The sequence below is a fragment of the Canis lupus genome, chromosome 8 (assembly GCF_048164855.1).
Source record: "Canis lupus baileyi chromosome 8, mCanLup2.hap1, whole genome shotgun sequence".
NCBI classification, from domain to species: Eukaryota; Metazoa; Chordata; class Mammalia; order Carnivora; family Canidae; genus Canis; species Canis lupus.
In genome coordinates, this window is record NC_132845.1 from 67,496,620 (window position 1) to 67,511,748 (window position 15,129).

At 58.1% G+C, this 15,129-nt stretch overlaps 1 protein-coding gene across 1 annotated transcript; it reads left to right on the forward strand.

The window, feature by feature from the left end:
• Positions 1–2,036: 2,036 nt before the first annotated feature.
• ARPC1B (actin related protein 2/3 complex subunit 1B) lies at positions 2,037–15,129 on the forward strand. The gene is made up of 10 exons (XM_072837126.1): positions 2,037–2,192; positions 9,125–9,201; positions 9,916–10,020; positions 10,450–10,672; positions 11,341–11,448; positions 12,361–12,567; positions 12,658–12,733; positions 13,497–13,702; positions 14,437–14,527; positions 14,793–15,129. The coding sequence occupies exons 2-10, from the start codon at positions 9,138–9,140 to the stop codon at positions 14,829–14,831; spliced, it is 1,119 nt and encodes a 372-aa protein (XP_072693227.1). The 5' UTR covers positions 2,037–2,192; positions 9,125–9,137; the 3' UTR covers positions 14,832–15,129.

Consider the following 15,129-nt stretch of genomic DNA (forward strand, 5'->3'; position numbering starts at 1 on the left):
TCCAGAAGAAACCAGCTCTTTGAACTGTTCCAGAACTCCAAGTGAAATCCCTCCACGCCAGGAGTGGCTTCACTTCGGGCTTGGGGAACTTGGTCCCCTAGGGAGCCGGTTCACAGAACACCTGCCGTGGCTTCCTGGCCTGAGATCTGCTTTCCTGTCCGCTGGGTCTTTCCTCCCTGAGGGGGGTCCGCAGTGCTTATCCTGAGTTTGCCTCACTTTGCAGAGTCCGAGATGGAGGCAGCCCTGCAGGAGGAGTGCCTTGTGCGAAGCTCATTTATCTAAGACTACTCGTCGGGGTTCCTTCCTTCATCCACTCATGCAGCAGGTGCACGAGGAGTGCTTCCCAAGCGCCAGGTGCAGGAGGGCTTCCAGAGCAAAGCCAACCCGGTTCCCGCTCACAGAGTTTATAATCCGTTTTCACCATGAGGAGGTAACCCTCAGGTGTTTAGATGTGTCTGGATGCTTTTAGAGATGGGTAACACAGTCTCAACCCAAACCAAGCTTAAACAGTAGAGTCCTCGGCTCACCGGTCCCAGTGGTCTGAAACCTCTGGAAGCTGGTTGGGCTCAAGCTGACCAGTCAGAGTTTGACCAGGGTGCTGGTCATTTCTGGGATTTCCTCCACCTGAGCTCTATGTCATCTAGCTTCCCTTGTGCTGTTCCACTTTCGTGTTCAGATTCTTGCAGCTCACCCAGAAGAGTCTTCCCTCCCTTCCACCACCACCACCACCATCATCATCATCATCATCATCATCATCATCATCATCATCATCATCATCATCATGTCCTGGGCTTGCTTTACCCTGGCCATCTAAGCTCATGAGCTCAGGACAGGGGACCCCAGGAGCCGATGGGGTTAGAGCCATCAGGCCCATGCCAGAGGTGGGGGTCAGCTCCCCCTGGGGTCATTCCCTGGGCATCTAGAAGCCAGGGAGGCAACAGATGTGCCCTCTGTGTTAAGTTGCACTTGTCCCCCACAAGAAGGGGGTGCTGGTACAGATCATCTGAAACTTTTTCTGTTCATCCCGCAGCCATGCTGGGACTGGCCACAGCTAGATGGGAGGGCGGCGCCAGCCCCTCAGAGTCTCAGCCAGGAAGGCTGCTGGCGGTCCTTTGGTCCTTTCAAACCATAGCCGAAGCTTGCTGAGCGCTCACTGCGCGCTCACTACTGGGAGAGCTCCCACGTTTGGAGACAAGGAATCCTCCCAGTCACCTTGCAGGGGCAGGATTCAGTGTTGATGGCAGCCGGGACTGGTGGGCGCAGGGTCTTGCTGGGAGCCCCGCAGTCACCTCCAGGGCAGAGCGGGTTGTGGACAGAGTGAGCTAAGAGACAAACCCTGCAGGGGGGGGACGGGGGGGGAGGGGGGAAGTGTTCCAGGCAGAAAGAAAACCATGTGTCAAAGCCCCGGGACCTGTCAGGGTGGGCGTCTGGCCCCAGATCCCGATCCCCTGCCTCCGGAAAGACCACAGAGCCCCAGTGCGGCTTGCTGCTGCCTGCGCCTGGGAGGGAGGACTCCTGGGGAGGAGCCCCCCGCTAAGAGAGGGCGCAGGAGGGGGTTTTCGCCGGGGGCTCCCCCATCCGCGCAGCCACCTGGCCACATCTCCACCGATGAGGCAGAGGCTAAGGATAGAAAGACCCCTGGGGACCACTCGGCCCAAGACCCAAATGCATGTGGCCACAAGGCCACCAGGCAGCTGGGAGGCAGGAGTGGACTGCGGCGGATCCAGGGGCAGGAAGTCGTCAGTGCGAGCCCGCGGGCACCCGGCCCCGGGAGGGTGCTGCGGCGGGCACGGGGGGCGGGGCAGGGGCGGGGGAGGGGCGGGGGCCGCCCGCCCGCCCGCGGGCACCCGGTCCCGGGCCTGCACTTGCCGCGCCCCGTGGCCATCAGCTCCGGGAGGAGGGAAGGCGCGCACCCCGCCCAGCTGCCGCTCCGAGCCTCAGTTTCCCCGCGCGTAAAGTTGCAAGGGGCGGTTGCGGAGGAGCGCCGGGCGCCCGGGCTCCGCGCAGCCCCCACCCCGGATGGGTGGGCGGGGCCTGGGCTCTGGCCGCCACCCTGGTTGCCGCCCCGGTCCCCGCGGGGCTGAGGCTGAGGCCCCGCCCCCGCCCACGAGGAAGTGGCTGCGGCGCCGCGCGGGGCCCAGAGCCGGTTCGGCGCGTCGACTGCCCAGAGTCCGCGGCCGGGGCGCCCCGAGGTGAGGGGGCTGGGGCCGCCCGCAGGGGGTAGCGGGGAGTTGCCTGCAGGTGGGGAGGGTGCGGGGCGCCCGCGGGGGCGCAGGAGCGCGGGGAGGGGGTGCCCGGGGGAAGGGGCCCGGGGCGGGGGCTCGCCAGGTGCGTGGGGTCGCCCGGAGGCGAGAGCAGGGCCCGGGGTGGGCGGCCGCCTCGGGGCGAGGGGAGCGCGGGGCGCCCTGGCCCGACCCCCGCCGCCGCCCCGGCCTGCGCTCCCCGGCTCTACCCCGCGGCCGCTGCCCCCCGCTATTCCGGGCGGCGAGGGCCCCACGCCCAGTCACTTCCCCTCCATCCTCCAGCCTTCCGGGTTGCTCCGGCCGGGAAATGAGCTGGCGCCCCCGCCCACCTGGCCCCTCCCCCGCGCCCCCGCCCCCCCGCCCCGGCCCTCCGGGCGCCCCGGGGCCGGGGCCGCCGACCCTACCCGGAGGGGGTCCCCCTTCGCCGGAGGCGGGGACCCAGCGGGGCCGCCCGGGGCGGTGACAGCAAGGCCGGCGGGACTAGCGGGAGCCCGGAGCCCGGAGCCCGCCGCCCGCCTAACGCGGCGCTGAGCTGGAGGCCGTCGGCGGGCCCCCGCGCCTGGCAGGTGGTGCTGCCCCGGCCACGGGCACCGGTTCCCGGGAGGCCCCCGGGCCGGGGTTGAGCGCGCCAGCTTCCTTAGCAGGCCACCTGACGGCTCTGGACCTCAACCTTCCTCCTCTGTAAAATGGGGACCTTTCAAGTGGCGAGGCTTACCTGGGATTGTGTGTGGAAGGCACTGGGTTGTGCCAGGCACACGCTGGGTACAGGTCGGTGCTCTTCCTGCTGCCACTACCATTGTAGGGCCTGCCCGCACTTACCAAAGTGTCTGGATGATGCTAACCTCTGAGATTTGGGGGTCAGAATCCCAAACTGCCATGTAGGAGCTGTGTGGCTTTGAGAGATTCTTGTTTTTATTTATTTATTTATTTATTTATTTATTTATTTATTTATTTATTTATTTATTTATTTATTTATTTATTTATTTATTTTTAAAGATTTTATATCTCTGTTCATGAGAGACACACACAGAAAGAGGCAGAGAGACACAGGCAGAGGGAGAAGCAGGCTCCCCGAGGGGAGCCTGATGTGGGACTCAATCCCAGGACCCCAGGATCATGACTTGAGCCAAAGGCAGATGCTCAACTACTGAGCCACCTAGGCATCCCCGATTCTTGACTCTGAGTCTTTTTCCTCATGTACAAAATGAAGGTTTAAAAAAACACGAAAGAAACCCAAAACAACCCTTTAGGCTTGCTCTTGGGGGTAAAAGAATGTATGTCAAAGCTGTGGGTAAAAATGCTGTGCATTTAAAGATGCCGGTAAAGGTAGTTTATGTGTGTCTATGTACATAATCCACACAGGTCTTTTCAAATAGTTAAATGATATCCCAACATGTTAGTGTCACAATTTACTCTTGCCATATTTGTAGTCATCTGGATTTTTCCACCCTTCCACCATTCTAGAGGGGGTTATTATGAACATGTTTGCTTAAAAAAAAAAAAAAAAGTCGGTGGTTATTTTCTTAGCACCAAAATGAATCTATGCCACCAAAGAGTGTTAATTTTTAAGTTCCTGTTTGTGTTATTCTGCTTGTTCCTACCCAGTTGTTGAATTGTTTTTACATCGCTCTTCTGAAAGGCTGAACAAATGAGAATTTCTCCACAACCCTGCCAACATTGAGTTTTATGTGTTTTTGGATTTTGTTTTGTTTGGATTGCTTTATTAGTACGCTTTATGGTGCTTTCTATGATTGTTTTCATTTATGTGTCTTGACTTGATTTTTGCCTGGTTAAGACTTCAGGAGCAGAGTTGGGGAGGAGGTTTTGGCTGGTCTGGGGTGGCAAGGCCTATTCCATACACAACAGGAAGTTGAGTAACTGCTTAGCACGTGTACAAAATGGCTTCCTGGCAACTCCCTGGAGCGTCTGAGCTGGGTGGGGACTTCCCTGAGTGCCTGTAGGGCCAAGATCCTGCTCCAGATGGCTCCTGCCTAGATTAGCCTCAGATACAGCCAAACCTCTGGCTTCAGAGAACCTTGGCCAGGTTTTTCTAGAAGCAATAAGGAACCTACAGCTAGTGCCTTGTTCAGCCCCCACCTTTTCTGGTAGAGATGTGAAGGAAGTATTGGCTGAGGGCATCCAGTTGGTATGGAGAGTTAGAATTTGACCCTAACGCTGTAAGGAAGGAGCCCTGAGGCCCTCGGTCAGGCAGCCCAAGGCTCTACCTGGCTTGCTTTGCTCTGAGGGGAGCTGAGTTCTTCCCAAGTGCTCAGCAGAGGATCTTCTAGATTTCAGATTTCCAAGTTTTGCTAATCATTGACCCTAATCAGGAAGAACACAAAACAAAACTGAACACATACTCCCCAGTAAATATTTACAAATTGCATACATATGTCACTGAAATAATAAAGCATATTCATTCCTTGGAGCCTATCCCCTAAAGAAAAGGATGGGATTTATTCAATTTGCCTTCAAGAAATACGTATTGAGCACCTGTTATGTGCCAGGAACTCTAATTGGTGCTGAGGATACGTGGGTGGACATAGCACCTACCATGCCCCTAGATAGTTCGCGTCCATACCCCGGTGCATGGTTTCTGGCATGGCACCCTCTGGATGGAAACCACACTCTGGAGACCCAAAACCCCTCCCAGACCTCATGCCGCTCTTCCCTGTGCTCTCCCACGCCCAGCCCTGGGTAATCTCCAGCCCATTTGTACTGAGCCTTCACTGTGTGCTGAAAGGACGCAGGGAACGTGCCGCTGGGAACACAGAGATCCTGGCGTTAGGCTGGCAGAGGGGAGCCAGCCAGGGGAGACTCCACATTTGACCCACACTCCCCCAGCCTCTGTTTCTGGGATAATGAGGCACAGATCACTGCACGTGGACTCCAAGTCCCAACACGGTTCCTCTCTCTGTCCTCAACAGTCAAATGGGCCCATGGTGCTGGCTCACGGGGCTGCCTTGACAAGTGGGTGGGTGTCCTGGAGGCCATGGCCTCAGCCTCCCTTTGTCTCCCCGTCCCCGGAGCCATTGCTGAGGCTTTGTGTTGTTAACAGGCTTGGGCAAAAGCAACTCTAGTTGCATAGTCTTTAGGGTGACTGGCTGGCAGTCGGTGCCTTCCCATCCCCCCATGGAGGTTTTCCTGGGAAGGATTAAGTCAAAGTTCCCGCAGCAGGGGGTGGCCCAGTGTGAAGGCTGTGTTGTTGCTTTGCCTGACCACGGGAACAATCCAGTGATTCTGCTCTAGGAGGATGTTGCCCTGAGGCAACAGTGGCCAGAGAAGCTACTCTTCTCTCTGGGTTGCCACTTCCTCATTTGTAACATGGGGGGTTGGGAGTCATTGCGGAGGCCCTGCTGGTTTTAGTTGCTTTGCAGAAGTTATGAAAAGGAGGAAAATGCACCTTCTCTCCCAGCCCCTTCACCCATATCTACCCCCTACGCCCTTTAAGATGTTAGTTAATTCCATGTACTATGAGTATTTCTATCTGAATTCATGCTAAAGTGTGGTTGGCTGATAGATGTGATCTGAACTACCCCCCCCCCCCGCCCCCCGCCTGTCCCGCTGTGCCTGTGGCCCCTTTCTCTCCCACTTGCAGATCTTTAGATCCCAGGAAACCATGGTCAGGGCTCCCAAAGTCCTCTTGGCTGTGTTACTCACTAGTATGGGGGCTGCCATCTTCAGCAGACCCAACCTCTCCATCCTCACAGCCTGGAACTCTGGAACATACACTAAACAGGCTCTTACAGCCTGGCCCACACTTCTAGATACTCTTGCCAAGACCCTGCAAGGAGCAGAGACCTGCAGCTGCACCGCGTGGGAAGTTGCATTCTGCTGCCGAGCTGTGGGCCCAGGGACCCCCAGGGCTGTAGCCACAGGGCTTCTTGCTTCCGGGCCACCAGGGGCTGAAGGGGCAGGGGCTGGCTGGCCTCCACCCTGGTTCAGCAGCCAACAAGAGCCTGGCTGGGGTGTGGGAGTGAGCCTCTGGCCTGATCTATGCCTCCCTGGCAGTGATGGAAAAGGGAGGGGTGGGCAGATGAGCACAGATGGACCTGCTACTCCCACTTCTCAGTCTTGTGGTCTGTGGTATGGATAGTGATGAAGGGCTCCAGCCAAGCTGGATGCCAGTGCTGACCCAGCCCAGAGGCACCGGAAGTGCTGAGGAAAGTCCCCATCAAGCCTGCTGACCTGAGCTGAGGGCCCCCAAAGCACCACTTCCGGGGCCTTTGCCTTCCACAAGAGGCCTTATAAGGACAGGCTGGGGAAGCAGCCCTGGTGGGAGCACAGTGCTTGTGTGTGTGTGTGTTTGTGTGTGTGCATGCATGAGGCTGAACACAGGGAGGGAGGAGTGTCTTGTGTATACACGTGCAAGGCTGAACACACGGGAGCGGGTGCGGCCTGAGCCTGGGCTGTGGACTGAGCAGTGTGGACTGAGGACTCACTTGGTGCCGAGCTCTAAGCATGTCCCTGCCCTGTACGTGCACTTGTGTCTCCGTGAGACAGACCTGGGCCGCCCCAGGAACCTTCCAGAGCTTCCTGCTATAAAGGAAAATTTTGCATCTGGGGCTGGCAGGAGGAGCAGGGACCGCAGGTGGTGAGCCCGGGGTCAGGGAGCCAGGCCCCACAGGATCCCTGGTGCCGCCTGGGGCCAGCTGGAGCCCTGGATTGCCCGGCTGTGCAGTAGGCTACATGCAGTTCGTCCCTCCCTGGCCTCAGGGCCCTGGCTCAGCGCTGGGCCTTCCCACAAGGCCTCCTGGCCAGCCATGTGGGTAAGCTCAGCCTGAACAGGTGGCCCTTCTTCTGTGGGGCCAGGTAGGTGCTCCCTAGTTTCCGGGGGGTTCCAGGGCCCAGGCCCAGAACTAGGGGGAAGCCTTTTTTAGCCCCGTCCATGGGATGCGGAGCTGCCAACTGGTCGGGGAGACAGCCAGGCTCCTGGTGACACCTGCCAGGTGTGACTGGGCAGGTAGCTTCCTCTCACTGAGCCCCATCCTCTCCATCTGTCACTGGGGCTGTGGCATCCGAGCACTGAAGTCCAGAACACCTGGGGTGAGGGGATGAGTGTAATAGGTAAAGGGCCTAGAGCCTACTTATCTTGATGAGTGCTGAGCAACCTATAGAATTGAGTGACTATATTTTACACCTGAAATGAATATAACATTGTCAACTATACTGGATTAAAAAAATGCCTGGACTGCTTAGAGCTGGCAAGTAAGGAGCATTCAGGAAATGGTGGTGTGTGGGTTTTTTTTTTTAAGATTTTATTTATTTATTTATGAAAGACACAGAGAGAGGCAGAGACACAGGCAGAGGGAGAAGGAGGCTCCCTGTGGGGAACCTGATACAGGACTGCTCCCAGGACCCCAGATTCATGACCTGAGCCAAAGGCAGATGCTCAACCAGTGAGCCACCCAGGTGCCCTGGTGGTGGGGTTTTGTGTGTTTGTGTCTTTAAAGATTTTAAGTAATCTCCACCCCCAACATGGGGCTTGAACTCACAACCCCAGGATCAAGAGTCACATGCTCTACCAACTGAGCTGGCCAGGCACCCCAGTAGTGTTTTGGTGTGGGTTTTTTTTTTTTTTTTTTTTTTGTAATTTTTTAATAAAGAGCTTATCGAGCACCTACTGCGTGCCAAGCATCTAGGCCCTGGGGAAAGCATTGTGGACAAGTGAAACCTGTCTGCATCAAGCTCGGCAAGGCCCAGCTGGGCGAGAAAGGCAGCCGGCGACGTGGATGAGGACCCTGTAAGAAATGGTCAATAGTGATCCTCTGTGGGAATTCAGTCCAGAATAGGGAGTGCTGGGGTGGGGGTGGCGGCTGCAGTTTTGAATCAGTGGCCAGAGGTGGTCAGAGAGGCCTCCCTGTGAAGGTGGCGTTGGGACATGAAGGGGAAACGCGGGGCTGGCCATGGAGGCCCCTGGGGGTAGAGCTCTGGAGGCGGGGGAACAGCCAGTGCCAAGGCCCGAGGCCCCTGTGCCCCGGGATCAGCCGCTGGGCTAGCTGGGGAGACTGAATCCTGCACGGGTGGGTCAGGGCTGGGTGTCACCCCATGGGAGCTGGGTCTCCTGAACACCTACCGGGTGCCGGGTGAGGAGAGAATGGGTTTGAGGAAGTGGTGTGCACTCTGGGCCTTTCTAGAGGAGTAGGACTTTGCCAAATGGAACAGGGGTGGGCAGAGCTGGGTGGGGGGGGGAGGGGACTGCCCCTCACCCACTGTGCTGGGGATCCCACCCCACCTCAGGTGCAGTGGGCACCCCTGAAGCTCAGTGGCAGTGGGGGGAGGCTGGGGAGGTGTAGTCAGCGCAGGGCCCGTTCTGGGGGTGCTGCCCTCTGTACCCACCTTCACCCCACAGTCCAGCCACCCACTTGGGGCCCAGTCCCGCCCCTCCTCCCTATGGAAGGAGCAGTAAGTGGTTTTCTGGATGAAGATGGGTTGTCTGTGTGGGTCTGTGCCCTCACCTGCAGGCCGGCTTCCTCCCCTCCCTCTCCAGAGAACCAGAGCTCTGGGTGGGAAAGGCTGCGGGCTGTGCACTGGTGCCCCTCTCATTTCATCCTCACTCCATCCTTTTCTTTTTTTTTTTTTTTAAGATTTTATTTATTTGAACGAGTGAGCGCACAAGATGGGGGGAGGGGCAGGCTCCCTGCTGAGCAGGATCCAGGATCATGACCTGAGCCCAATGCACTTAATGGACTGAGCCACCCAGGTGCCCTTCACTCTGTCCCTCTGCCAGGTTGTGGGGGGGGCCTCTACCCTTGAGGAAACTGAGGCACAGATGATGAGCACAGGTGACCCGGGTCAGGGTCAGCACACCGCACTCATGGAAGGTGGGGCCGGGACCAGAGCTGGGGCTGACTCGGGGTCCCTTCCTCTCTATGGCACAGGAGCTAAGCGGCCATGGCCTACCACAGCTTCCTGGTGGAGCCCATCAGCTGCCACGCCTGGAACAAGGACCGCACCCGTGAGTGCTGCGCGCAACCCACCGGATGACGTGGGGCGGGGGCCCCCGGACTGTGTGCGGGCAGTAAAACAGCCAGGCGCCCTGGACTGGGGCTCGGAGGGCTGGCCGGCCCCCTCCTGCGCCTCCAGTCCTGAGGGTGTAAGAGGGACGAGCCCTGGGAACGTGCAGGGGCAGCCAGCGAGGGGCACTTGAGTGGAGGCCAGAGCACAGCCCTGCGTCCAGCTCGGGTGCAGGTCCTGCTCGGGCTCCCAGACCGGGGGTGGGTCGGGGGTGGTGGTGGAATGAAGACAGCCTGGAGAGAAACACGAGAGGATGAGGGGAAAGCACTGGAGGCAGAGGCGCTGGTTTAGAACAGGTGGCCAGCGGGTCTTTTGGAGGTGAGGGAGGCAGCCATGCCATAGGCCCCACAGCGGGAGAGCCCGGCATTGTCAGGAACAGCAAGCAGCCCAGGGCTGGAGTTGGGGAGCAGAGGGGGGTAGCTCCCCTGCTGTGGTGGTGCCTGCGGGTAGTGGGTACTGGTGAAGGATGGCTAGTCCCGGGGAGGGGGGGTGGCAGGGTGCTTCAAGGAACTCTGCACCAAGGCAGGGGGTGAAGGACCACATGTTGCCCAAGTGGCGTGAAGGGTGCTCCTGGTAGAGGGGTGTCATGAGGGAAGGGGGAACCAGGGCATGCACCCCACCTCCTACTACCTACCCCTACCCTTCTCTCCTGCAGAGATTGCCATCTGCCCCAACAACCACGAGGTGCACATCTATGAGAAGAGTGGGGCCAAGTGGGTCAAGGTGCATGAGCTCAAGGAGCACAATGGGCAGGTGACAGGTATGTCAGACTGACTGGGATCACTCTCTTGAAAGGAGATGGGATGATGCAGGGCCAGCCAGTCACTCTCCCAATCACTGTGTTAGGATAGTTTGGGTTGCGAGTAACACAACCAGTATTTCAAACTGGCTTAAGTTACAAAGGGATGATGTTGGCTTATGTTACTGAAAAACTGAAGATGTTTCTGGGCTTCAGGAAAGGCTTGATCCAGCAGCTCAGCTCAGCATTAGCAAGAACTCATTTATTTCCTGTCTCTTGGCTTTCCAGCACATTTGGTGATATTTGGGAGCCGTAACTCTCAGTATCAGTTCTACAGGCATCCCGTGGAGCAGCTCTCATCCAAATTATGGCCTCTTAAGCCCCTCCTATGTGGATGCCAGAGCCACCTCTGCTTGGATGGCTTCAGCCTGTTTCCTCCCCACTCCACAGGCATTGACTGGGCCCCTGAGAGTAACCGAATTGTGACCTGTGGCACAGACCGCAATGCCTATGTATGGACGCTGAAGGGCCGCACATGGAAGCCCACACTAGTCATCCTGCGGATCAACCGGGCTGCCCGCTGTGTGCGCTGGGCCCCCCATGAGAACAAGTTTGCTGTGGGAAGTGGCTCCCGTGTCATCTCCATCTGCTATTTTGAGCAGGAAAATGACTGGTGAGTGCCCAGGCAGGGTCAGAGTCAGTTTGGAGGGATCCCGGGGCCACCGACCAAAAGATGTTGGGACTAGTGTCCCAGAAAGTACTGGATAGAGTTTCAGGAACCTTGTTCACATGACACAGGGGAAGAATGTCCTCTCTGGACCTTGTAGGGGAGGCAAGGAACACTCCCACAGCCCTCAGTAATGAGGGCACAGACCACAGCAGGACCACCTCTGTGGGCACTACACAAGGCCCTGCACAAAGCCTGGTACTCACTCCCTGACCGCCCCTTGGGCTGGGCATCGGTTGTCCCCACTTTTCAGATGAGCAAAGTAAGGCCCCATAAGGTCACTTGTCCAAGATGTCCAGCCTGTCATGGTCCAGGGCCACATCATCATCTTTTTCCCTGGGTCCCTGTAGGCAGAGCCTAGGCTGGAATCTGGGAGACCTGAAATCGAATTCTGCCCTGGCCAATTAGCTGCTGTGTGACTGAGCCGGTCCCAGGGTTGTCATGAAGCTTAAGGGAGACCAGGGATGGAGTTCCCACCTGGAGGGCACCCAGTACCCTACCAGCCCGATCCAGGCCCCTCCCTCTGGGGACCTTGGGGGTCTGCAGGGCCCCGTGGGAGTGTGGAGTCCCTGGGGTGCTGAAGCTACCAGTTCCCCTCCCCTCCGTGTATCCAGGTGGGTGTGCAAGCACATCAAGAAGCCCATTCGCTCCACGGTCCTCAGCCTGGACTGGCACCCCAACAATGTGCTCTTGGCCGCGGGCTCGTGTGACTTCAAGTGCAGGTGAGCCGTGTCAGCCCAGGAACCGGGGACTGGAAGGTGGAGGGAGCCCTGCGGGGGGATCTGGGGCCTCAGTCTTGTATCTGTGATGTTTACTTTTGGAGGGGTCACCACTGGGTCCTGTCTCCAGGCCATGGAGAGGCTTGGCAGGATGCACCGCACCCCTTACCACTGCTTAATGGCGGTGAGAACTCTTTCCTAGGCCCTCCTGTCCTTGTTTCCTTGTCTACCATCGCAAGGACAAGGAGTGGCTTCTACCTTCTCACACTAAGGCATACATGACCGAGAAGCAACACACCTGCCTTGTCACCTTGGGCCTGGAATGTAGTCTCCAGTTGCCATTGGCTGTTTTTATTTCTGGGTGCAGCTCCTGTGGGCCTCCCAAGGCCTGGGTCTCTGCTCCGGCAGGCACCAGGACGCCTTTGGAGGCCCCAGACATAGAGACAGTAATGTCCTGCTGAGGCTCTGTTGGCGGGTGGGGAGCTGGTGATCTGTCCTGTCCGGTGACCCCAAGCTGGCCCTGGGACAGAGAGGGCGTTAATGTGTGCTGGCTAGAGCTGCGGGAAGGCGGTCTGGGCTGGCAAGTTGCAGAGCAGGGAGGAGGAGAAGCGTCCCAAGGGCCGGCTGCGGAGCATAGGCGCCAGCATGGTGGAGACCAGGACAGCCCCAGGGGCTGTGTCAGTGTTGTTAGTCCTCAGATGAGGGCCCCAGGGCCCTGGGAGTTCATGGGGGACCTCCTGGCCCCATTCTGCTGCACGAGGGCACCGAGGCCCAGATTGGCCCAAGCATGAGGACTCAGGCCATGAAGAGCTGGCTCTGGTTCCCACCAGTTCCGGGCTGAGCACTGACCTCACCGGGTGGGTCTGGGAGAGACGCCCCAGTCATGGAGGTCTGTTTCTTGCTCTGCCCTGGCAGGATCTTCTCGGCCTACATCAAGGAGGTGGAGGAGCGGCCAGCACCCACCCCGTGGGGCTCCAAGATGCCCTTTGGGGAGCTGATGTTTGAGTCTAGCAGTAGCTGTGGCTGGGTGCACGGCGTCTGCTTTTCGGCCAGTGGTAGCCGCGTGGCCTGGGTCAGCCACGACAGCACCATGTGCCTAGCCGATGCCGACAAGAAAATGGCGTGAGTAAAGGCCATGGGGGGCAGCAGGGGGGTGACGGGCACAGGGCAGGAGGGGCTGGAGCGGCTGACCTCTCTGTCTCTCTCTCTCAGTGTTGCCACTCTGGCCTCTGAAACGCTGCCACTGCTGGCCCTGACCTTCATCACAGAAAACAGTCTGGTGGCAGCGGTGAGGCGGGGAGGGGGAGAGTGGGAAAGGGAGAGAGGGAGGGGTGCTGATGAGGGTGGCCCTTTACTGGTTCCCTGCTCCCCCTCCCCCAGCCCCTAGTCTTTTTTTCCTTCCTGGTCCAAATAGGCTGGGAGGGGCCACCTGGTCTCTAGCATGCTCCCTGGCTGCTGTGAAGGGAGAAGGGGGAGCAGAAAATTGTGCCCTGCACTCTAGGGTTTCTGCTTCCCTACTAACTCTGGCTATGTGGGGGCAGCACAGTTGGGAACACACATCCAGAAGGGCACTGCCCTCCCTCCTTCTGCCCACTGATCTCTCCAATCCCTTTTCACCCCTCAACAAACCTCAGGTCCCCGGGGGGGTGGGGCCAGGGGGGGATCAGGCCTGGTTTGCCTACAGAAGCATTCAGCTATGGGTGTTTGCCCAGAGTGGGTGTAACCAGTTGGGCAGGGCAGAAGGTCCCCAAGCTTCTAGGAGAGTCTTGGACAAGTTTTCTCAACTGGGCGTTGGCCTTGCCAGGGGAGGGGGCACCCCTAGATGCTCACCCCCAGCATGTGGTCCCTGTTGGTATGCCTGGCGTCAGCGTAGCTGTCTCTGAACTGGCACTGGCTTCCCAGTAGCTCCACCCAGGTCCTGCCACCCGGCTTCTGGCCAGACAGCCCCCATCTGTGTCACGCCTGGTCTCCAGCCTGTTGACTCACACAGAAGATAGGGGTGCTGTGCCAGCCCTCGGGCCTGCTCCAATGATACCCCCACCCTATTGCAGGGCCACGACTGTTTTCCGGTGCTGTTTACCTATGACAGCACCACAGGGACACTGAGTTCTGGTGGGCGGCTGGACGTGCCCAAGCAGAGCTCACAGCGTGGCCTGACCGCCCGAGAGCGCTTCCAGAACCTGGACAAGAAGGCGAGCTCAGAGGGCAGCGTGGCTTCTGGCTCCGGCCTGGACTCACTGCATAAGAACAGCGTGAGGTGAGAGCGGGACTGATGCCACTGGGAGGAGAAATAAAGCCAAAGTAGGGGCTGGGGGCCCTGACTGAGGAAATGGGGTGACCCTCTAGGTTGCACAAAAATAACATCGGGCCAGGATGCAAACCCAGCAGTGGGTGTGCTCTGCATTTTTTGAAGAAGGTCTGTGGGATGACCAGAGGGCACCCAACCCTGCAGGGCAGGGCTGAGGCTGAAGTGGTCCTGCTGTTGCCTCCTTGTGCAACTAGGCAGGATGAAGAGAAACTATCCACAACGCTCCAATCCTGCCAGCCACAGGTGTCCACCCTGCAGCAACCTGGGAAGACTTCCTGACTTGGCCCCTTGGCTGGGTGACCCCCTCCCATGGCTATCAGGCCGTGTTTTCAGACTAACCCCTGAGCCCAGCCTTCAGGGCTTATTGGAATGACCCCGCATGTCCTCCCAGCTCCAGGTTTTGCTTTTTGCCCCCATCCTGCTCCACGGTCACCCTGGACATTACCCCACACACGTGATTCATGCCGTTGCACATCTGGTTCTATTTCCCTGGATTTCCCTTGGCACCTTGCACATTCCTGCTCCTCCTCAAAGCAGACTCATGCAACCCCGCGGGCCACCTCCCAGGCTCTGTGCTGAGCACCCCAACTGTACATCCCAGTGCTTCTCACTGGAGTTAGCTGCTCCCCAGAGGGCAAGCAGGGCTCCAGCTGGGACCCGTCAAGCCCCCCTCTTCTTTGCAGCCAGATCTCGGTGCTCAGCGGGGGCAAGGCTGAGTGCTCACAGTTCTGCACCACAGGAATGGATGGTGGCATGAGCATCTGGGATGTGAAGGTGAGTCCTAGCCCACCATGGCCCTTCCTCCCCCTCGTCCTCCCTGGAAAGCCCTCTCCGTCCCTACAGAAGAAAGGCACTTCTTTGGGATGAAGAAGGGGGAAGAGTAGCACCACCCTGGGCACCTCCCTTTAGGGCTGGATTAAAACCAAGTCTGTCCAGCTCCAAAGCCCAGGTTCTCTGTCCTCTGCCTGGCTGGAGCTGGGATGGCGGTGAGTGGGACCACCGTGAGAACTAGCCTGTCTGTTCTGCTGTCTCTTTCCAGAGCTTGGAATCAGCCTTGAAGGACCTCAAGATCAAATGACCCATGAGGAATATGTTGCCCTCATCCCCACTGCTGGGGAAGGGGGTCAAGAAGGCTAAGGGTCGCTTTGCTGAATGTTTTTAGGGTAGTAGTCTGGGTCCCCCTGGAGACTGCTCCAGCCAGAGGGGAGGGCAAAGTGGGGAGGGGAGGGAAGCTTTTCTTACCTATTGAAGGAACATAGGTCTTTTTGTCAGAGAAATGTTTTCATTTATTGTTAAAAACAAAAATGTTCCCAAAGCACTGTGCTGGTCATGAACTGCTTCAAAAACATGGAGGTAATAAAAAAGCAATCTTAGAA

What these genes read in the sequence shown, in the direction of transcription:
- ARPC1B (XM_072837126.1), top strand. Translation starts at nt 9,138, where the DNA reads ATGGCCTACCACAGCTTCCTGGTGGAGCCCATCAGCTGCCACGCCTGG. An exon ending in TCGTGTGACTTCAAGTGCAG is followed by an intron (nt 11,449 to 12,360) that starts GTGAGCCGTGTC and finishes CTGCCCTGGCAG; the next exon opens with GATCTTCTCGGCCTACATCA. An exon ending in CTGCATAAGAACAGCGTGAG is followed by an intron (nt 13,703 to 14,436) that starts GTGAGAGCGGGA and finishes TCTTCTTTGCAG; the next exon opens with CCAGATCTCGGTGCTCAGCG.